The following is a 24,912-nucleotide window of genomic DNA, read 5'->3' on the forward strand; positions in this document are numbered from 1 at the left end:
TAGAGTGTTTTTGTAAAACCTTTAAGAGTTATTATTGTAGTTATAATGTCACAAAGCAGAGGTGTTATGTGCACTTGCAAAAAATACAGTCCTTCTGTATTTATTTTCAAATGATACTATTACTAAATTCAGTACATTAAAAACAAGTGCACTAGTTTGCCTTTGTGAATTTGGTTGTAAACTATTTTATTAATTTTCATAATACTCTGGACTAAATTAACTTTGGTGTTAAACACATGAGAAACATGTTCATCAAATTAAAAAAGTGTAATATGTTAAATCCAGTAACAGTCAAATCTTATGAAACAATGCTTTGGACTGGGTGGCAAAGTGGGCTGAAGACATATTAAAGTCCTCTGGTGAATTGAGTTAAAATTCAGCTCAGGTCACAGGAGGAATGAGTTAGTCCCAGTGAGACATTATCTTTATTGCACAACCTCTATCCATCTCCAAAAAAAAGCAATTCAAAGTTTGCCTTATATTTTAAGAACATATATACTGTACCTTGTGGTATAAAATAATGTATCTGTATATATTAGTGGTGTGCAATGATATGAAAATTGTATATCAATATCATTCACATATTTCTATATCGATAATATCGAAGTCTTGCAAAACACAGAAAAATATAATAACACAATGGCAATATCAAACATATATAGACGTTGAGATATTTACATATGAAAAGCAACAACTTTAACTTAGTGGTGTTTTTTTTTTTTAATCCCACGATATTGTGATACGGAAATTATTATCGATATTGAACGATATCGATATCATATCAAAATATCGATATTGGTGCCCATTACTATATATATACACTACCGGTCAAAAGTTTTAGAACACCTTCATTTTTCCAGTTTTTATTGAAATTTGCACAGTTTAATGTCTCAATGTACTCTGAAATTAAAGCATAGAACAAATAAACAATTGGAGATAAAAAAGAAATCATGGAATCGTTTTGTTTAACAAAATTTAATCTAAATTTTTGACTCATCAAAGTAGCCACCTTTTGCAGATATAACAGCCGAACACACTTGTGGCATTCTTTCTACAATGGAAATCAAATATTGTTCGGAAAGTTCTTCCCAACACTGTTGCAGAAGTTCCCACAAATGTGTTGCACTTGTAGGTTGCTTTGCTTTCACCCTTCTGTCCAGTTTATCCCAAACCAGCTCGATGGGGTTTAAGTCTGGAGACTGTGCTGGCCATTCCATGAATTGAAGCCTACCATCTTGTTCTTTTCTTCTAAGGTAGTTCTGACATAGCCTGGAGGTATGTTTTGGGTCATTATCTTGCTGTAGGATGAACCCCTGACCGACTAGGCGTATACCAGAGGGTATTGCATGGCGCTGCAAAATGCTGTGGTAGCAGTTTTGGTTCAGGGTGCCACTCACTCTGTGCAAGTCGCCGACTCTGGATCCAGCAAAAGAGCCCCAGACCATCACGCTTCCTCCTCCATGTTTGACAGTTGGTGTCACACACCGAGGAACCATCCTTTCGCCGACTCGATGGCGTACAAAAACCCTGCATGATGAACTGAAGATTTCAAATTTTGATTTGTCGGCCCATAAGACCTTCTTCCAGTCTTCAGTAGTCCACTGGCGGTGCTTCATGGCCCAGGCAAGCCTCTTTTTCTTATTTTGCCATCTTAGCAATGGCTTTCTTACTGCCACTCGACCTGTCAAACCTGCAGCTCGAAGTCTTCTCTTCACAGTTGAAACTGAGACTTGCTTACTTCGACCAGTGTTAAGCTGTGCTTTGAAGCTGTTGTCCTGTGAGCCGCCTATCACGCAAGCTGTTGACTCTCAGAAACTTGTCTTCTGATTCTGTTGTGGCTTTGGGTCTGCCAGACCTCTTCCTGTCAGAGTTTCCTCCAGTTTCCAAGTGCCTTTTGATGGTGTAGGAAACTGTACTCACTGACACCTTGGCTTTCTTTGCAATTTCTCTAAAGGAAAGACCTACACTTTTAAGGGTTACAATGGTCTGTCTGTCTTCCTTTGTTCATTGCCTTTTTCTCGCCATTATGAGAACAATATACTACTTCCTGCAGTACAATACTGTCCAAATAATGCTTAAGAGGGTGTAGTAACACAGTCTGTTCCAACACTGCTTTTATACAGACAGAGGGTTTGTAAGTAATCAACAAAAGTTGGGACACCTGTAGGAATTGTTAGCATCAACTTTCAAGGCTTAATTTACTTCCATTGCTGCAGAACAGCTGTAAGTTGTTAACCCATTACTTGTTCCCTGAAAAAGGCCTTTTTGTATAACACTGAAATGTACATTATTTTTCAGTTTTTCGTAACCTAAACTTTTTTTTTTAACCTCTGGCAGTTTACCACTTAACTTTGTACCATTTCAGGTTATTCACTGGACTTGAACTGCTTAAATTTCAATAAAAACTGGAAAAATGGTATAACTAGCATGGGATACAATTTTGTTATTCCATTTAAGTGGTTCAAGCTCAAGGTTCTATCTAAAAAATCGGTTGGGAATAGGCCATAAACAGGGTTAGAAATTAATCTGGGTCAAAGCATAGTCTGTTGAAAATGAAAGTAAAGATCTGCCAGGTGAAATAATCCCTGAATTAAATGATTTAATATAAAATAATGTACACATTTTATTGCTAATTATTTTTAAAACTATACTTGTGGTAAACACAGAATATAGGAGGATGTCCTTACATAAACCCCTGTTGGGGCCCGTGGCTTAATGGTACATCCTCCTGCGGCTAATAAAAAAACATACCACAATTAATGGGCGGTGGAGAAACAAATGTAGTCCAGGAGGGGCTAAAAGATTACATTCCCCAGAATGCCACGGGAGGGAGCCCGGATGGGATTCACCTGGCTCCAAATGATAATGAATGTCACCTACCTGCAATTAGTAGGCAGGTATTTAAACCAGTAGGAATGTTTGTTTGGGGCAGTCTCCAGTCCGTGTGAGAAATGAGGCTGTCACGGTGCAGAGACCTATGTGGTCTGTCGAAAGGTAGTGCGGAAAGTGGTTCTGGTAATGGCTCTATATAGGGAAAGAAACAGATGTGATTAACTGTACAGTTGCCGCTAGCTTTGTGAAGAAAACTGTCAAAGTGTTTTTTATCTTGTTCCCCAAGATGCAGTAGGCAGTGAAATAATGGACACTGATTCATGTGCTTTCCAATACAATTTTATAGCATCAGCATCCAAATATAAATGTTTGGTAGTTATATTCTATTTATACAGATGGCCAGTAATGTGTGATGAACAGCGGCTAATTCACATGGATCTGTATGTGTTATTTTAAAGTATAGAAGATTTTGTTAGAGCAGAAGATGTTTTTAACATTATTCTCATTGGATATAAAACTACTTTCTTATGCATTTTTGCCGAATCAGCACAAAATCTCCACAGGGACTTGCTCAGCAAAATTTGAAACCAGCAATTTAGTATAGGCTAAATAGTTTATAATCACTCCATTATAAATGTACCTGTTCAATAAGTTATTTGGGAATATGCTAATCTTGCTTTTGACTGAATAAGCATATAAAGTAGCAAGGTGAAAGAACACATGTACATTTTGCTTGAAGGTGCATTACCACCTTTTTGATGTACCAACATTAAGTTTTACACTAGAGTTATTCCATCTGAAGTCTATTAAGGGGGTTGTCTGACCCCTTGCATCAATGGTTTGGTGGAAAAAATGAAATCTATACACTTATTAGAAATAGGTGGGCTTGGTAAATATAGTGTAAAGCTAGAAAAAATGTTAGATGAAATAAATAATAGTTTCTACTTGCCAAACATGATGTGCAGGCAAATGGTCTGTTGTCTTTTTTTAATCGCATAGATTTTGGACAGTTTAAGGATTTAAAAAAAATAAAACAGGAATACAACCAAGACTCCAGAGAAACAGCTTGACTAGCCATACATAGCTTGAAAATGACACCTCAAATCCTTGAGTTGCAAAGGAGCCGGATCTGCCTTTGGAGGTAAGCAACCCATATAGACTTAGTTCACTTCACTTCATGAATATTGGGACAAATAGTGAATGTTTATAATGCTCAGGTTCCACATTCAAATTTTAAATCAACAGTTATAGAATGGTTATGTTGGCTTAACCAGGGCGACTTACAATTGTTACAAGATATCACATTATTTTTACCCATTATACAGTTGGGTTTTTACTGGAGCAATCTAGGAAAAGTACCTTGCTCAAGGGTACAGCAGCAGTGTCCCCCACCTGGGATTGAATCCACGACCCTCGGGTCAAGAGTCCAGAGCCCTAACCACTACTTTACACTGCTGCCCCCGGTTACACTTGTGTATGCTGTCTGCTCCATTACAAATGTTGCAGTTTTGTTAATTCCCCCTGCTTGGTTTGCAGAATGCATTTACTTTTTACAGTGCATATGCAAGGTCATATGGTCAGCCACAGGCATGTTAAACAAAAAAAGAATATATAAAAATAATTACACACAGCAGATTTGGTCTTTGGAGCACTGAGACTTAATTGTAAAAGAATCTGCAAGAAAACACATCTAATGTTTGTTAAAGCAGAATCGGAAAAGACTAATTACAGAAATACAGCCTTTGACACTTAATATTATAACCAGGGTTGGGGTCAATTCCTGTTTTTCAATTCCAATTCCATTTCCAATTGCTTTTTAAAATCAATTCCCAATTCCAAATCAGATTCCCATGAACCTTTAATCAATTCCAACACATTGTAATTAGCATTATTCTGTTAAAATGAGCTTCTCACAGTGGCAACAAAATTACTTAAATTGAAGTCAATGTTAGTCAGTTGCATTGAAATGAAGGCCGTTGAACAATCACAACAATTATTATGCCTCTAAAACATACATTCCAATTGAAATTGAAATAGGGAATTTATTTTAAAAAGGAGTAGGAATTGAAAAACAGGAATGGACCCCAACCATGATTATAACCGTCTTTGCCGGATAACTAGGTTCCTGCATTTTAAGTGACCTGTTTTTTTTTTATTGTAATTCAACTACTATCCCCTAGATGTCCCTGCAGCCACTCCAGTTATAGTAATCAAATTCACAATTAAGAAATCAACACATTACGCTTTGACTAATTGGAAAAATAAAAGCTAATTATGATGATTAACCAATAACATTGAATGGGCACGAATGCAATTCAAGCCCACTAAATCAAGGAGCATCTCTATAATTAAAGGCAAAGTAGTAGATAAAACATTCTTCATTAATGGTGAGGCAATACCAACAGTGTCTGAGAAGCCAGTGAAGAGTCTTGGGAGATGGTACGACGGGGATCTAAAGGACACAGTTCGTGTGGGAGAAGTTAGACAACAAGCAGTGGAAGGGTTGAAGAGCATAGACAGCTGCGCTCTACCAGGTAAACTAAAACTCTGGTGCTTTCAGTTTGGTCTACTGCCGAGGTTGCTGTGGCCACTGACTGTGTACGAGGTTTCTTTGACAACAGTAGAGAAGCTGGAAGCTTTAATCAGTTCATACATCAGGAAATGGTTGGGAGTTCCACGCTGCCTCAGCAGAGTGGGACTTTATGGTAAAGGAATACTGCAGCTACCAGTCTCTGCTCTAACCGAGGAGTTTAAGTGCGCCAAGGTCAGACTGGAAATGACATTAGTAGAGTCACGCGATAAATGCGTAAGGGAGGCAGCACCTGTGTTGAAAACTGGAAGAAAGTGGGCGGCAAAGAAAGCTGTGGAAGATGCAAAGGCTGCCCTTCGATTTGGTGATATCATGGGGCAAGTTCAGCATGGAAGAGGGGGTCTTGGTTTCAGTTCAACTCCTCCTACATGGCACAAGGCGGCCCCAGCTCAAAGGAGGAAGCTGGTAGTCAACGAGGTGCAAAAGCAGGAGGAGAGGATGAGGTGTATAAAGGCCATTTCCCAGGCCAAACAGGGAGAATGGATGAGATGGGAGAGTGTGGAACAACGCAAGATTGGCTGGCAAGACCTATGGTCAATGGAACAGAGCAGGATCAGTTTCCTCATCAGGTCAACATATGATGTTCTCCCATCACCACAGAACCTAAACCTCTGGGTAGGAGAGGATCCCTCATGTCCTTTGTGTTCATCACCTGCAACATTAAGGCACATTTTGACAGGATGTAAGGTGGCTCTTAGCCAAGGACGGTTTACTTGGCGCCATGACCAGGTGCTGCGATGTTTGGCCTTAGCATTGGAAGACAAGCGTAACATGACCAATAAGTTGCCACCTGTTCCATCAAAACATTACACACAAAAGACAACATTCCTCCGCCCAGGAGAGCAACCACCAAGAAAAGGTGTTAAAACCAATCCTCGCCCAGGACAACTGGAAGCTGCTAGAGACTGGAATATGCTGGCAGATGTTGGTCAACGGCTTATTTTTCCACCTGAGATTGCCACCACTAACCTTCGACCAGATATTGTCTTGTGGTCTGGATCAGCACGCCTTGTTCACCTGGTAGAGTTAACAGTGCCATGGGAGGATGCTGTAGATGAGGCGTATGAGAGGAAGAAACTGCGGTATGCTCAACTAGCCACTGAAGCGGAACAGCGAGGATGGAGAGTTCGGGTTTACCCAGTGGAAGTGGGTTGTCGAGGATTTGTGGCACACTCTACAACCCGGTTTCTCAGAGACGTCGGATTCAGTGGCCAAGAGTTGCGTCGCACAGTGAAGAACTTATCTGAAGCAGCAGAGAGGAGCAGCAACTGGCTGTGGTTGAGACGGAAAGATTCTGGCTGGGGACAGGTAAGTAAGCTGGGCTGAGTTGAGTGGGGGACGGAGGGGGGTGATGCTGGGACGCCAGAATCACCGTCGAGCCCTCTTGAGGTGTCGTGGGCTAGTCGACGAAACACTGAGGATGGAAGGTGCCCACTTGAAAACCCCAGAGATGTACCCTACTTAGCTCAATCCAGACGGTTGTCATGCTGATGCGCTGGGGAGGCCGCACTTTGGTTGATCCCCGGAGCCAGCATCGCAGCCGTTGTGTGTGCTGATGCGCCAGGGAGGCAAAATAAGCTGATCCCTGGAGCCAGCATTACACTTCAGCCATTAACACCAGACAGAAGGATATCTACATCATCATATGGAAGGAAACGTAAATGGAGGGAGACACATATGGATCACATTAGTTTACTGTAAAGCTACGTCTTAGTTGGTGCTTATCTTGGCGAGAGCCGAGTTCAAATCAGCATGAAGTTTTAACATCTACTCTCGTGTAATGGAAATCATGAGTATAAATGGTAATTGAATAAATTAATGCGTTAAAAGAAAAATTGAGAGACCTAAACATGGGGTCAAAGACATCGCAATCAAAAAGCATTTCATTGAGCGAACGCACACAACAATATCCACCTGGTGTTCTGTACACCGATCGGTATAATTTATTTTCCACAGCTTGCAATTTATCTTTGAACCACACTCGAAAGATAGCAACAGACCGACATTTACCATCAGAAAAACACAGAAAACGAAAGGCTGAGATTGACAGCTATGAGACGGTGCCCTCCAGAAAAAAACGCAAGGGGAACTAAAATTCTGAACGCTGACAAGATGTTACTTTCGATCTGACAGATGCATTTGTTTGTGCTAATATTCTCCTGGAAAAAATTGATAATACCAAACCACGTGCATTTCTGAACAAACATGTAATAAATGCGGGAGCAATTCCTACAGTAGGTCAACTGAGAAGGGAATATCTACCCCAAATTGCTGAATTGCACAAGATGAAAAATTGTACAACTGGTAAAGATGTCTGACAGTGTATCTGTAGTTACTGACAAGTCTACAAATGCAAAAGATCAGTATGTTTTGTACATTTTGTTTGTTCTCCAAGGACTATCGAATACCTTCGAACTGAAAGTAATATTAGCCGATACAGTTAATCTGCACTCTGTGAATTACTTACCGGTGGCACAGGGCGTTGTGAAATGTTTAAACGCTTTTGAAGTTAATTTTAATAATGTGACTGGATTTGTCTCCAATAATGTCAGTTACATGATCAAGGCATACAATGACAGTCTTCAAGGTTTACTGCCAAATTTAGTACATTTGACTTGTAATGCCCACATAATAGCCCTTGCCAGCAATATCTGGGCAAATCATTTTCCGAAAGCAGACAAGCTGGTTGCAACCGTTTAAAAATTGTTTAAAACACTGCCCAAGCAGAAAACTACGACAGAAGCAATCCAACAAGAAGGCTGTACTTTACCCATAAAGTTGCCACCTGAGCCACGCATAACACGAGGGGGCAGTTGGTATTCTGCTGCTGAATATCATTCCAAATGCATCCCTTTCTACGCAGGCTTTGTGGAAAAGGAAATGCACATTTCACCAAACACTGTAGTGTTAAAGGACCTCCAGAAATTGCTTAAAGATGTGCAAAGTTTAAAATCTCAACTCTCCCTAATTGCAATGCATGCCAAGAGACTGGTGGATCTGATTCACTGGATTGAAAGCCATGAAGTGAGAGTACATCAAACATATAATAAAGTTGCAGAATTAATAAATACATACTGAGCAATGGCACAAGAGGTACACAGCACAGACGCCGCAATAAACAAAACCTTCCATGACGTTTCTGAAAAACTGACTAATTACTACAACCCAGATCAATGCAAAAAGCTCATAACTTTCTGATGGCAGTAAGGATATTCGACCCACAAGAAGTGTGTAGTTTGTATCTGGAAGCCCTCCCATTATATTCTATTACAGGATTTGATGCTAACTGCAAATCAGAAATGGATAAATATCTACCATATGCAAAAGAAAACGGCAGTAGAATGACTTTGAATGAATTTTGGATTAAAGCTGAAGAATTATTTCCCAATTTAACACGAAAGGCTAAAATATATTTGTCAGTTGTTACCAATTCTGTAGATGCTGAAAGAAGTGTTTCTTCTTATGGCCAAGTTTTTACAGAACAATGTCAATCTATGAAAGAAGGCAGGGTTAACCAGCTGACGATGCTTAAGTTTAATAGCAACATTTAATACATGGGACATTTTCTTTCATGAAACTGTAAGTGACACTTAAGTGCTGCTTGCGAACAACTTTGCATTATTATTATTGTTTTATTTGTAATATATATATATATATATATATATATATATATATATATATATATATATATAATGTTACAGCATTGCTGTTCTGATTTCAATATTTTATATAAATTGTTCCAGGAATCAGTGCTGTTTTTTTAATATTTTGTTGACAAATTATGTGTTCCTACTAGTAAACTGAAACATTTAATTTATTTACACATTCTAAGAAATAATGTTGAATAAGATGTATTAGTAATAAAGGGATGCATGACTAAATAAATGTCTGTAACTGCTGCTGCTGCATAATCAATGCGCATTAATAGAATGACTAATTGAGATGATTAAAGGAATCGGGAGATTATTAATCAAGTGGTTTAATTAAGCAGACTACATGATCACCTTGCGGTGGGAGGAATGAAGTGCAGGCCAAGAAAGCATGTCGCGTAAAACACAAGGCCCTACGGGTTAGGCATGGGCAATCCATTCAAAGTTCAAATTATAAACCTCATCTTTTAATAAAAATGAATTGGCTGGTGCCCCAAGATTCTGTTTTCTTTTTTAAGTGCAATTGCAGATACTGAAGTGCCATGATCCTTGTCGTAAAAATGTGTCTATAAAAACACCACAGCTTCTTAACTCTTTAGGGTCTGCCCAATGTTAAATAGCCCACTGGCAACCTGGCCCTTTGACTCTTTTTACTCAGCCACTATCAGAGACAGCCTTGCTTACGATACGTCATTGGAAAGAGGAGATTCAGAGATGTTGTTGTTGCCATGGTCGCCACCGTGCTGGCCATTCAAGCTACAGTGAACATCCCCATCTTGTGCCACATGATCAAGGTGCCTGGAATGAATAATTTGAATGTGTGTTTTTTTTTGTTGTTGTTGTTAGTTTTTTGCATATTTTCAGTTCATAAGTTGTTGTGTTTTATTTTATTTTGTTTTTGTTTTTGGTCCCTTTTGTATACATGGCCATAATTTATTTATTATCCAATTTGTTCAAATTTGTTTTTCCAATTTCCCTACATGTTGAAGTTTCATTGTACACTGTCACATTTGAGCTGGCCAAGCTAAAATATTTTTTTTATAAACAATACATTATGTGTTTTTCTAAAAAAAAAGTGTCTGTTTTTCTGTGTTTTTTGTTATCTGTATTGAACAGGGTGAATTTCAGACTATTTCACTTTTTTTTATGGAAGCCTAGTGTGTGCACATTCATTTAATGTATGACATGTACCTGTAATCTTTATAGTTAGAGCTACTGTATAACCACAGATCTAACAGTAAAAAAAACAGGTGAAAATAGATCAGACCCTAAAGGGTCAAAGTCAAGTGGATTTAGGAAAGTTAGTGCTATAAAGACAATCCTGCAAGAGTGTTGTAACTGATGGATCAGTATCTAAGGAATGTTGACTGCAATACACTCTACTGTGCAAGGGGGGCCTCTTAATAGGTGCATGGGGTAATATGGAGCAGAGGTCAAAGTTCAATTTTATAACCTCGGGGATTTATTTGTATTTGTTCAGGAGTTCTGTTTTAAATTTCCTCTGAGTCTCATGTGAACAAAAGTGCACACCAGAAAACCTTCATGCAATTTGTCTGGATTCTGGTTTGTTTTCAAAAGAAGCTGCTGAGTGGCACTGACAGTTGAGGCTGATTTACACTTGAACCCTTGTAGCGAGTAACATATTGGTAGTATCAGCCCTTTACATGACTTCACATAGAGTGAAGGACAATTTATCTTCAAAGGCACTGAGATCATGAAACAACTGACAATTTAGGAAAATGAATGCACCTGGTGTTACTGGGTTTTGTACAGTTTTTCTGTGTGCTGCCTATAAAACTGACAAATATTACAACCACACACATCAATTTCAAACACAAATAACTGTTTTACCATAAAGCAGTTAAATTGTAAAATATTATTTTCATATATTTCATTTCAGCAGAAATTAACCATCTGTTTGTTTTATAAATATCCTCTGTGTTGGAATGTATGTCAGTTGGAGAGCAAGTGGTGGCTCACCTAGCCAGTAAGGCTGTGCACATTCAACCAACTGAGAATAACTATGTAACAAACAGCATGTGTTAATTGGAGTGTTAAATAAAAGTTTGGTTTCACTGTATGTCTTATTTGCTTAGTACATTATTTGCTTCATGTTATGCAAATTCAGTTATAGTTTAGAAGTCTATCCCTTTATACTTTATATTTGATTTAAATATATCAAATATATGGAGTTGTGATGACTGCACATTTTGCAGTAGGCCTAATGTAAATTTTTGTATATCCCATTACACAATTTTGACAGATGGCATTATTTGCAAATACAGTTTTAACTATTTTCAAAATGTGGGTCATCAGCAACAACAATTCTATTGTCCAGCTGGTGTGCAGTTTCATATATACATAATTATAACTTGAGACCTGTGGATAAGATATCACCCAAGGAAGGTACAAGGGGAGTTCAAACTCAAGCTTCAGAGAACATTCAACTTTAGAAATGAGAATTGTCATCTCAATATCCTAGGGTTCCTACAAAGTTTGGTACTAATATACAAAGGAGGTAGAAGGTATTTTGGTTTTGCTTGCCAGTCTTGAAAAGTTGTGTTTTTATAATGAGGGACAGCCTTGGGTGAAAAATATTTGGGGCCTGGGGACCTCAATAAGCAAGGGAGTATGATTCACTTTCTAACAAAGTCTATGACATGGCTCCAATAAAAATTTCATCATGAACACTTTCCTCCAGGGTGTGGGTAGATAGACTGTGCCATTGAAATAACTGGTATAAATGTCAATCCAATACTTCCACTTTCTACCCAAACCTGTGAAATGCCTTCAATACGTATTTAACGGATTTAGAAATGATTGTACCTCATGCATAATAATAAGCGTGGTTAATTTCCTTGATGTCACATAAGTGGGCTGTGAAGAAAAAAATTAACAACTTTATTTAACTATTTTTCAATGGACAGTTTCCAGGTCCTATTATAAAATATAAAGACTTCTTGGTGAACTGTATGTATAAATGTATTGTTTTTGTGATTGAGGATTTAACGTTATGTCATTCATCAGCCATTTGCCTAAAATTGCCTAAAACAGATGAATGATTTCATCTGTTTTAGGCAATTTCAGTGACTGTGGCCCCGTTTACCACTCTTTTCTGACATGTAACTGCAGAATACTGAGTTAGTATGTATACTTACCAAACATTACCAATCCACAATCTTGTCCGTGTTCAATTTTGTTGCTTGTGCTTGTTCTTGTTCTACACTCAACAAGGCTAGTCCTGATAGTCTTTCTTGACACATGGTACTTCTGGTGTATGTTTGACACGGATGGCTTTGTGTGGTATGTGGGTGGTGACATCAGGTTCAGGAAGCAGCAGTCAAAACAAAAGGTACGAGGCTGAAATATATTTATTAAATAATAAAACAAAAGATTTAAACAACACACAAAAAGAAAAGGGCACTCTGGTCAAAGTAAAAATAACACAAACAATTATAAATCTTGTTATAAAAACAAGTACCTTGTTCGCTGGTTTGGTAGAAGTCGCTCTTTACTATCCTTCTCCATAGAACTCTCTAATACTCTCTTCCTTTGTCTGAGCCCGGAGTGGGTCTTTTATACTGTGGCTGGAGCCTTAATTACCCATAAGACAATGACCTTATTAAGGCTCCAACTACATTCCCTTGGGCTTTTCTGGGATGGGGATTTAACCCCATCCCCACCAGCTACACTTTACGAGACCGGCTTTTTTGCCAGTCTCAAACAATAAACATTAATGTCGGACGGCTTTCGTCTGTCCGCACACAAATACAATACATAATAATAGTGCAAATAATAATACAACACAAAGAATAAGAATATATAAATAATGAAAGGGGCGGGTAACTTGCCACAATGTTTTAATCAGCTTAAGTTTAGAAAATTATCTCTCAGCAACGGCAAAAGTGACAGGAATGGTTAAAAATAATAAAAAAAGGATCTATGATATATTATAAATTGCTTCACTTGGTGATCACTAATATTAAGAACATAAGAACATAAAAAAGTTACAAACGAGAGGATGCAATTTGGCCCGTCTTGCTTGTTTGGTTGTTAGTAGCTTATTGATCCCAGAATCTCATCAAGCAGCTTCTTGAAGGATCCCAGGGTGTCAGCTTCAACAACATTATTGGGGAGTTGGTTCCAGACTCAATTCTCTGTGTAAAAAAGTGCCTCCTATTTTCTGTTTTGAATGCCCCTTTATCTAATCTCCGTTTATGACCCCTGGTCCTTGTTTCTTTTTTCAGGTTGAAAAAGTCCCCTGGGTCAACATTCTCAATACCATTTAGAATTTTGAATGCTTGAATCAGATCGCTGCGTATTCTTCTTTGTTCAAGACTGAATACATTCAATTATTTTAGCCTGTCTGCATATGACATGCCTTTTAAACCAGGAATAATTCTGGTCGCTCTTTCTAGAGCAGCAATATCCTTTTTGTAGCGAGGAAAGTTAGCCCTGTCTGTTGGATATTCTTCTTCTTTAGGGAAATTATCAATCGCAACTGCAGCACTGTCATTTTCTAGTACTCTTTTATAATGTTACTTGATTATCACTCTTTCTATAAACCATATTTTTTTCGCAGCTTGTATTTGCCGTTGGATCGGGCTCAGACTGTTGGGTGTCCCTCACTTCTTTTTGTGTTTCGATGCTGTCATGCCCACATTTAAGGAAGTTTCTGATATTTAAAATTGATTTTAACTTTGGTGTTGCTATTGAGACATACTGCCTGCCTGTCTGTTTCAAGCTTTCACTGGATTTACTGAAAAATTTCTGCTCTTAGTTATATAGTCCCTTAGCAACCGAAGTCAAAAGTACTCATAGCTTGTGTTGATTGGCCTTTTTCAGTCTCTTGACCTTTGAGACCAATTATTTAAGAGTTTACTTCAGAATTTGGGCTGTGTATATATATATATATATATATATATATATATATATATATATATATATATATATATATTAACTTGCTCCCGGGCCCCCTTGGTGCCCGGGCCCCGTAGCTATGCTATGGCTGCTAGGGCGGTATCTACACCACTGGGAAGTGGTGTAATACAACAAACTGGAACCCATGATCATTGTTGAGAAATAACCTTCTTCATCAATGCTTGCCGATACTCATTTACTGTATCTCAGTTCTAAGGCATGAATATCAAAGATATACAAGTCAAATTTCTTTACATTTGGAATCTCTACAAATGTCATCATTCTCTCTATATTAAATGACATTCAAAAAGAACAGGACTGACTGTATTAATAAATGTTATCCCGAAGAGTGTTTCTTTCAAGAGTTTTAGGATTAATATCAGAAGGGTAAAAGGGTGAAGTAAATTCAACTGCAGGTTTATTTATTATCTAGAGTTGCTACTAGAGTGTTATGGTCTGCTAAACCAAATTGATTTGAGCAGCTCTATGCTTTCCCAGCTGTGTGGTATTTTTTTGTGTTTATGCAAATTCGAATTTTACACTATTTTCTTTGTGTGTGGTTTTGTTTGCAGTACATTACATGAAATACTGTTTCTGGGTAAGATCAATTCTCCCACAAGGAGGGGGAAGGGTAATAATTAATATTATTAGACACACTATGGCTTGCTTAAAAATATCCTCTTCAGATCTGTGGTGCCTCTGGAATGCATTTTAGTTGTACTCTTTGAGGGTTCAAAGAGGACTGTTATTAATATCAGTGAATAGATTTCTTTTTTTTTTCTTAGTAAGACTACAAACTTATTGAAAAATGGAAATTCTTGTTTCTCAGCAGTTTAACCCCATACCATATTCACCACCCATGAAATGCACTTACACAGCTGTCACATAAAGAAGTTGCAGTAATTTGTAATTTCAGCATCATCGGCCCTGAAAGTGACCCTGAGAATCTTGTCTCTTGTAGCCATTTCGCAGAGTGACGTTTTCTGTGGTGAGCCAGCCTCAGGACCCACACCAGGGATCATTGCAGAGTTGCTATGATAGTGGATTGGAGGAATCAGAGACGCCCAGCAGTAAGAGCTCGTCAGGTCCCAGACTCGGTGCCCTACCCCTCCCAGAGGACAACTATGAGAGGACTACGCCGGATGGCAGTGTTGGTGAGGCAGAGCATATGGAAAATGGTAGGGGCAAACACAAACAAAAACACATATAGTATAGCATAACAACAGGGAGCACTGATTCCAAGTAAGAGCTGGGCAAAATACACACAACTGTCCAGTGAAGAAATAAGATGAATAATCTTTGGACAACACAATTCGCTTACCTTTATGAACCTTTATCAATGCACTAGATCCACATAAACTAATCTTAATTTCTCTATTCAGTTTAGTTTGCGTAGTTGATTCACTGACTAATCAGAGGCTGCCCTTAATATTATGCTTAAAATAAGGAACATTCTAAGCACAAATTCACTGTGACTACCAATATATATTAAACATAGTGAAATGGACCATTTAGGTAAGTAACGATCCTTATCAAATGTTTCTGTTTACATAGTAAGGCATGTACAAACTCTACAGTATGTGCAGTTTGGTATAGTACTAAGTATATGCACAATAAGTGTACATATGATTTTACTTTTATGATATTTCTCAAGAATGCTGTCAGACAATGACTATGCTTGTCATGTACTGTATTTAAACAAAAGTTGATATACCAAATCAGTGAGAGTAGTTTCTCCCACTTGGTACAAATTATATGTTTACTTGTGGAAAAATGCACATTTTTCTTAGAACTGCTAATTTCCTCTTCTTTTTCTTTTTTCTTTTTCTGAGAATCACAAGATACTGTTATCGGATTAAGATTTTTGGAAAGTATATAGAAGTTAAATGTAAATACTTTAAGAAGCTGTAGAATGGAAATACACTAGATACAATAATCATTGGTTTTCTCCAAGCAAGAATATGAAACATCAGGCTAGTGAACGAGAATTAAATCTTTGCCTTTTGTTCATGTAACATTTGTTCCACTACTGTGTTGTGCTTCATATTTTAAAATATTTATTCTTGATGACATTATGATCCTATTTATAAAAAGTGAAACCTGGTATTGGCTCTGACCCTTAATCCTAAACATAAAATAAAGGATTTGACGATCAATCTTCAGCATATTAAGCTAGATCTATCATCATGATATCAATGGCCTACCATTTTTAAGCCATAAGGGTAAGAGGCAGTATCTTCTCAAAGCAGTATCAGTGTAGATGTAGATATCAGTGTAGATGTATGCAGCAATGACTTTGTGGACTGGTTGACAAGCATGACTTAGGTATATGTGTCCTTCCATGAGTCCTGCTTTTGTGAACTTTTATTTTGATGGATCTGCAATGAGTACCTTGCTATTGGCTGAAATTGGGGGACTTTCATTAATAACTAATGATTGCCCTTGTTTGTTTTTTTTAAAGACATTGACCCAAAAGGTAAATCGCTCCCTGTGGTAAAGAAATTGGCATGGAGTTCTTTATACCTGTATAAACTGGGAAGGTTGCAGTTGTCAGCACTTGATGAAATGTGTTTTCTAATTGCATTTAACTGTTCATTGCTTAAATGTTGATTAATTGGTTTACAATTAATGGATTTGTCCAATAATGTGGTCTGCGTTACTTCTTTAAATGTTTAAAGATGTGACTTTTATTTATACAAATTAATAAAAAATAGAAGTGAATGCTATTATTAGAGGTGTGTGTTGGTTTCTATTTGAAAAAGTCAGTTAACTGTAGGCTTCTTTCTATTATCTTTTCATATTTAAGGAGATAACAGTCTTCCGGGTGGATTAAGTCCAAGGGAGACAGTTGTCACCAAGTACACTAGCTGCAGCATCTATTAATAGTTTCAACCAAATCAGTAATTTTGCTTGCCGATAGGCTGTGTTCCCTTTTATGGCATTTTTATGCCAAATTGTGTCAAGTTATATTACAGTAACAATTTGATCATACAAAAGTTGTTCGAATACCCTGTGATAATGACAACTTAAAAATTATGTTTCATCATTTTATATGTTCTTATGACATGGCCTAAATCCTCTGACCTATGCTTAATAGGTTTTTATTTTTTTACACTGAAGGGAATTGAAATGGAAGTCTGTGAAGTGTAATTGGAATCTTGCTTATATGCATGGTTAGGTTTTAATCAGCTGTTGTATTGAATTTAGATTTAGAGGTATGCAGATAGAAACAAACCTTTGGAAGCAATACTGGCCCTTTATTATTACTTTAAATGTTTACCATAGCCTTCATCAGTTGAGGTTACAAAGCTAAAAATCATTGTAGTCTGTTTAGAGAATCTGCAGCCACTTAAGCCCACTAAAAGGTACATTTTTGTTTTAGGTTCTAGAGAGAGTTGCAATTCAATTACAAAAATTTCTAACTCTTAATGGTATATTCGAGAAGTTTCAGTCTGGTTTCCGTGCTGCACATAGCACCGAGACGGTCCTTGTCAGAGTTGTGAATGATCTGCTGATAAGCTCTGACTGACTTTACATCAGTTTTAATTCTGTTGCCTTTGATACTGTAGACCATTCCATGGATTAGCACCTAGTTATTTTTAGGAGTTACTGACCCCCGTATCTTCCAAACCGCACTCTGAGATCACAGGATGCGGGGCTGCCGGGTATTCCTAGGGTCAACAAAACAACATGGTAGGTAGGGCTTTTTCTTGTAGAGCTCCTAATTATGGAATGCTCTAACTTCATTTGTCAGGGAAGCTGGGACCGTTACAGTTTTCAAGTCAAGACTTAAAACACACTTTTGTAAAATGGCTTTCTTATCTTAGTGGGTTTAAATGTAACTTTAATGTATCTTTTGTATTATGTGTATACTGTTATTTAAATATGTTATTTAAATGATCTGATTATGGCAGTTGTATGTGTGACATGCTATACAAATGTATTGTGGTTTGTTCTTTTTTCTGCTATGTACTCTACAGTGCTTTGCAATACTTTTGTATAAAAAGCGCTATATAAATGCAATAAATAAATAAATAAAAGACCTAATCAATATTAAAAAACAGGAGGGTATATTTCAATGTTTCTGTCTGAGTTCCAGTTTGGCCTTTACGACGACTGATATCGTGCAGCTTTCTTAAACAGTGTTTCCACAAAGTAAAAAAACAAACAGATACCAACAGTACATAAGAATCCGCTGTGTACTATCCATGTATTATTTGCTAAACATTTCTGACTACATAAATATGTATTAGAAACCTATTATAAACATACAAATATATTATGTACACATTTTCCTACAGAGCCATAGCTTCAGCAATTCTTATCCTTATACAAACAGAGCAAAAATCCAGCACTTTCAGTTAATGATATAAAAATTATCCAGTCAAAATGTTTCATGCAGTACATTTTCAAAATACTGGTAGTAAATCTACAACAGGCTACTCTACTCGCCATTTTAATATTAATAATAATAATAATAATAATAATAATAACCAGTATACTGGTCCATACGAATTCAACACATTTCTCAGTAGCTGCTAATCCACACAGGCATTTTTGTAACTTTCTTGAACTTCATTATGTGAATCTTGCAGCAAGCTGATGTTAAACCCAGTATTTATTTATTTTATTTTTTAACACATTCGTGGAACCAACAAATATTGCTCAATGAATTAGGCTTAAGAGATTGGTAGGTGATTGCTCAAGCCTGGTGCTGTCGGTACATTTTAGGGATAAACAAACGTGGTTGCGAGCAGTGAGCCGAGGATACAGATAATAATTGGGCATGCTAAATTGGGGAGAAAAACCGGGGTAAAAAATTGGTGACGACTAATTTTTTTTAAAAAGTTTAAAAAAAAACAAAACACAAAGCTAACAAAAGTGTAAAGGATAAAAATATTTATGTGCTTTGTTATTTATTTATTTATTGGAAATGGCTGCATTTTCTAACAAAGTAGCTTCAGTATTTTTTTATAACCTTGCTTATAAAACAACAAAACCGTAAAGCACTCTCATTTTATGAGTGAAATGGCAATAATTTGAATTGTTATAATAATAATAATATCTTTATTTTTATATGGCACCATTCATAGTGGACCTCCATCACAAAGCGCTTTACAGAGGTAGGCTGCGAACTGTGCATTATATGCAGAGTCACTTACAATAGGACATTGATTTAACATCTCATCCGCAGGATGGAGCACAAGGAGGTTAAGCGACTTGCTCAGGGTCACACAGTGAGTCAGTCAGTGGCAGAGGTGGGATTTGAACCGGTGACCTTCTGGTTACAAGCCCTGGAATTTAACCACAGGACCACACTGCCTCTTGAAGAATTGTTGAATAAAACAACACTGTACTGTATGCTTATTTTTTCCTAATTGGTCAAGAAGTTTGCCAGGGCTACTTCCAGCAGATCTAATGTTTATAAAGGATTGCTTGGTACGGCCTTTAGTTACAGTAGAAAGCTGTGCAAGGTTACGTACCTTTCCCTGCTGAAGTCTTGTGAGTATAAGGTACAGCTTTCAGACATGTTTCAGACAAGTGTTTGGACAATTGTATGGCTTTTTAGCATGAGAAGTCGATTTACCCACCCTGTAAAGTCGCACAATGTTTTAGACGCGCGCTTCCTATAGCGTGAGGAATGTGCGTGCTACGTTACATAAGTCATGACAGTTGCGAGAGAATTTGGAGTTTCTAAACTGCATGAAATGCCAGCTGGAATTAAAACGTGTTTCCTTTAGAATTCAGGTGAACTGCTTTGGATCTCTTCAACAGTGAAGATTTTTAAATTGCCATTTTAATGCTCAACAGAGCAAAAATTTAAGAAAAAATGTACGTGTTTATTAATGTTAATCCCTTACAAGCTGAAGATAAGAACATTTTAAACAGTTTACTTGGAAATTTAAAGTAACACTTTACAAATAATCTCTACCCACAAGTCTAGTTGTTTATCATTAGATGTATTATTTTTTCTTTTAAATGTTCTTACTTTAGATATCTGATAATTACAAGTCAATTAAAATTAAAAATGCTATTCATTCAACATATTATTAGCTCACTGCAATTCATTATTATTATTTATTTCTTAGCAGGCGCCCTTATCCAGTGCAACTTACAGTTGTTACAAGTTATCACATTATTATATATTTTTTTTACATACAATTACCCATTTATACAGTCAGGTTTTTATTGGAGTAATCTAGGTAAAGTACCTTGCTCAAGGGTACAGCAACAGTGTCCCCACCTGGGATTGAACCCACGACCCTCTGATAAAGAGTCCACAGCCCTAACCACTACTCCACACAAATGTACATCATTTGAAATATTTATAAACCTTGTTCATAACATACTGTGGTATGCACTTTTGCTGGTGATTTAAAACATTTGATTTATATGTAAACTGAAACTAACAGAATGCATATTGTGGTACACTTCTTTAGTTATCCATGCTTTGCAATTGATAATGGCATTCACAAAAAAAAAAAATGAAAAAACATGCAAAACTTGAATACACAGACTTAGAATTGCATTACTGAATTACAAAATGAGCTTAAATTGTTCAGTTTGCTTCAGAAAAGTTATAGAAGTGACATACTCCACAAATCCCCAGCAAGTATAGGCTTTAGAGGTCGCACAGTATACAAACATGTATGCAACACTCACAATTAGATTGGAATTCACCTACTTCTCAAATCTCCTGATTTTTTTGCACTCTGTACTGTACTATGTATGAATAGTCTTGTCATTTCTGTATTGTTCATAAATTGTCATTTTTTTAATATCCGAATAAATTTACCACAAACCAATATTTACAGAGGTGTTTATATCTTGTGTAAAATAAGTTTATGTTAGACATAAAGTGGTGTCTAGCGTATTAATAAAAAGTGACTCCATTCTCAAGGCCATTTGTCCAAGAAAACAGATGTTTTTATCCAACGGTGTAATAGGGAGTGTGGGTTTACTGCTGACACAGGCAGGGAGGGAGACATGGAGGTGATGTTGACAACACCGTTCAGGCTTGCAGGATGTATTAATGGATTAAATACACATAAAACCCCACGTGATGCAGCCAGGAGCGGTGGTATATGGCGGCCATACAACGAAATGAAAAGGGCAAAATAAAAACAAACTATGAAACAAAACGTTGCCATCAGTATGGCTGTGCACTGCTCGCTGTAACACAGGAGGTCCCGCTTACACACCTCGCTTCCTATACTTCAGAACGGGATTCGAAATCCTGAAACTAAACCCTGTGCTGTTCCTATACACAATAGATACATCTCAGACCCCAGTTAAACACTCGTCATTACAGGTTTAACATGCAGCAGTTAACAAACTCTGAACCAGGTTAGACACGCCGTGATCCAGTTAGAGCTAGAACTTCTTGGCTGCTCACTACACAGCAATGCAGCTTTTTCTCACTGTTACTAGTACGGCCTCCTCTGTTGGGGCTAGTAGCCCCGATGTGTATTTGGGAGTGTTTGATAGCGAGAGGCTCCACCTGCTGGTTAGGGATCCACAGCTGGCCACAAATGGTTACATATGTTTTTTCATAAGAGCATTAAAGATTCTGAAAATCACACCTACTGTAGCCTATTATGTTTTTTTTGTTTTGTTTTGTTTTGTTTTAAAGAAAAACTAAATAACATTTTAACCTAGGAAGCGTTCCACTTCCTCCACTTGTATTTGGGAGGTGTTTTCCAGGAACCATTTTAAGTTACTGCTGGAATTTACAGCAGTATCATCTACACACATTGATTGATTGGGGTCATTGTGTTGTGCTGTAGTGTGAGAACCATGATAGAAGTCCACATTCAGGATTGGTCTAGAAGTCAAGATGGCATTGTCTCCTGTTCTTTTCTGTTTATTTATTAGATATGACTAACTACTTACACATTATAATCTATCAAAACTAGGATGTCAATAAATACAAACACTATATCAGCACAGCACTTGAAAACTAGAAGATCCGAAGTAATTGATTATTAAGAGAAAACCAGTGGGCTTAGTTCAGTATTAAAGGGCAAGCTGTTAGGGTACAAGAATGCAGCTTTACGGTTACTTGGTTTTCAGCATCGGTTGCTTACATTATAAACAATGGTCTCTACGGAAACTATCTCAGAGGAACAATAATGTTTGCAACTCACAATTTAATTTGCTGTTGCAGACTAACAGTCTTCAAATGTATTGTCCATGTGTAACAAAAGTATAATGCTATGCATTGTTCCGGAAAGCCTTTATTTTCATTTCTGAGTATTGAAAATATTGAAACACTTTTTCTGATTATTATTATTATTATTATTATTATTATTATTATTATTATTATTTATTTCTTAGCAGACGTCCTTATCCAGGACGACTTACAATCGTAAGCAAATACATTTCAAGTATTACAGTACATGTAATAATACAATTTAAGAGCAAGATAAATACAATGACTTTGGTTCAAGCAAGTACAAGTGTGACAAAATACAATTCAATAATACAGCAGATAACAGTGTCAGTGATAGTTACATCAGGATATGATTAAATACAGAATACTACAGATTAAACACTTGGCAGATTACAGTACTCTGAAGTACAGGATTAAATGCAGTAAAATAGGGGGCAGATAAGAGCGCATTTAAGGAAGGGTGATAAGTGTCCCAGGGGAAAAACAGAGGAGTTCTGCAGGTGCTGTCTGAAGAGGTGAGTCTTGAGGAGGCGCCGGAATGTGGTCAGGGACTGGGTAGTCCTGACATATGTAGGAAGGTCATTCCACCACTGCGGAGTGAGGGTGGAGAAGGAGCGGACTCTGGAGGCAGGGGAGCGTAGAGGAGGTAGAGCCAGTCTTCTAGTGCAGGCGGAGCGGAGAGGTCGAGTGGGGGTGTAGGGAGAGATGAGGGTCTGGAGGTAGCTGGGTGCAGTCTGGTCAAGGCATCTGTAGGCTAGTACAAGAGTCTTGAACTGGATGCGAGCGGTGATCGGGAGCCAGTGGAGCGAGCGGAGTAGTGGAGTTGCGTGGGAGAAGCGAGGCAGAGAGAACACCAGGCGGGCAGCAGATTTCTGGATGAGCTGGAGTGGACGGGTGGCAGACGCAGGGAGGCCAGCCAGGAGGGAGTTGCAGTAGTCTAGGCGGGAGAGTACCAAGGCCTGGACCAGGAGCTGGGTGGCGTAGTTGGTGAGGAAGGGTCGGATTCTTCGGATGTTGCTCAGGAAGAATAGGCAAGTGCGTGCCAGAGTGGAGATGTGCTGGGAATAAGAGAGGCAGGGGTCCAGGGTGACTCCTAGGTTCTTAGCGGAGGAAGAGAGAGAGAGTGTGGTAGATTCCAGAGGAACAGAGATAGAGAGATCAGAGGAGGGGGGAAAGAAAAGGAGGTCAGATTTAGAGAGGTTGAGTTTGAGGTGATGCAAGTGCATCCAGGAGGAAATAGCAGACAGACAGGTAGAGATACGGGAGGAGATGGTGGAGTCAGGGGTGGGGAAGGAGAGGAAAATCTGAGCATCATCAGCATAGAAATGGTATGAGAAACCATAGGATGCGATGAGGGGGCCCAGGGAGCGGGTGTAGAGAGAGAACAGGAGAGGACCCAAGACTGACCCTTGGGGAACTCCTGTTAAGAGAGGGTGAGGTGTGGAGGTTGCTCCACGCCAGGTTACCTGGTAAGTGCGGTTGGAGAGGTAGGAGGAGAACCAGGCCAGAGCAGTGCCAGAGATCCCCAGGTCAGCGAGAGATGATAGTAGAATAGAGTGATCAACAGTGTCAAAGGCAGCAGAGAGGTCGAGGAGAATTAGGACAGAGGAGAGAGAGGCAGCTCGGGCAGACTTAAGTGAGTTGGTGACAGACAGGAGGGTGGTTTCAGTGGAGTGAGCAGAGCGGAAGCCAGATTGGAGAGGGTCGAGCAGAGAGTGGTTGGACAGGAAAATAGAGAGCTGGAGGTATACAGTCCGCTCGAGGGTTTTGGAGAGGACGGGTAGGAGGGAGACAGGGCGGTAGCTCTGGAGGGAGTTGGGGTCGAGGGTAGGTTTTTTGAGAAGGGGAGTGATAGAGGCTTTTTTGAAGGCAGAGGGAAAGAGACCAGAAAGGAGAGAGGTGTTGAGAAGGGAGGAGATGAAGGGAAGTAGAGCAGGAGCAGCAGCTTGAAAGAGGTGAGTGGGGAGGGGGTCCAGGGCACACGTGGTGGGTTTGTGACCCTGGAGCAGAGAGGAGAGGTCAGAGTCTGAGAGGGGCGAGAAGGTGGAGAAGGAGGGTGAGTTAGTAGGGGATGCAGTGGGTGTAGGGGTTGGAGCAGGAGGGGGTGCGGGGGAGGGAGAGGTGTTAAAGAGTTTGCAGATATCTGAGATTTTAGAAGAGAAGAAGGAGGCAAAATCACCAGGGGAGATAGAGGAGGGAGGAGGAGGGGGGGAGGGTTTTGTATTATTGCCAATAGGTGCCATATGCTCAGCTAGTGTGCTTTTCAAACATTTTCGACAACAATAGAAGAAAGTTATGCAGTAATTATGTTAGGATTCCAAAACATGTTCACATTATACTCGTATTGCAGGCATAGAATACTATTCTGTAAAAGGGTCTGTGGTAGCAATTTTCTTTTGTAGATGTAAATTATATTCAGACCTATTATTAGTACTGGTACTCGATTTTTTAAAATTGAGTTAATTAAACAAATAGGCTCCTAAGGCACAAGGTAACAAGTCCCTACAGCATTTCTAAAACCACAGGTGATAACACAGAGGAAGTCAGGGAGTGGTGTTGTAGATTGACTTGAGGAAGAGCAATTTCTGTATGAGAAGACCTTTTTAAAATTGAGAAAACAAAGAAAAACATGAAAAAGTGCTAAAGTTATCATACTAAAAAATAGGAGAGTGTCATTAACAGAGAGCATCAGTGTTGCTTACTTAGACATTGTACATTTGATGTTGATAATTTTGAAAAAGCAAATA

The 24,912-nt window shown here is 38.4% G+C and overlaps 1 protein-coding gene across 3 annotated transcripts in view; it reads left to right on the plus strand.

Moving 5' to 3' along the window:
* Positions 1-24,912, plus strand: part of LOC117420401 (protocadherin-7-like) — a 190,153-nt gene that overhangs the window by 72,583 nt on the left and 92,658 nt on the right. Inside the window, exons 2-3 of one of the 3 annotated variants that reach the window (XM_034033828.3) lie at positions 14,954-15,170; positions 16,454-18,190. In XM_034033828.3, coding sequence (XP_033889719.3) covers positions 14,954-15,170; positions 16,454-16,602 — 366 coding nt within the window. In that variant the 3' untranslated portion in view covers positions 16,603-18,190. Of the gene's footprint in view, positions 1-14,953; positions 15,171-16,453; positions 18,191-24,912 lie in introns of those variants that run through there. The other 2 variants (XM_034033824.3, XM_034033825.3) reach the window with 2 other exon arrangements.

This window comes from Acipenser ruthenus, chromosome 1 (assembly GCF_902713425.1).
Source record: "Acipenser ruthenus chromosome 1, fAciRut3.2 maternal haplotype, whole genome shotgun sequence".
Taxonomy (NCBI): domain Eukaryota; kingdom Metazoa; phylum Chordata; class Actinopteri; order Acipenseriformes; family Acipenseridae; genus Acipenser; species Acipenser ruthenus.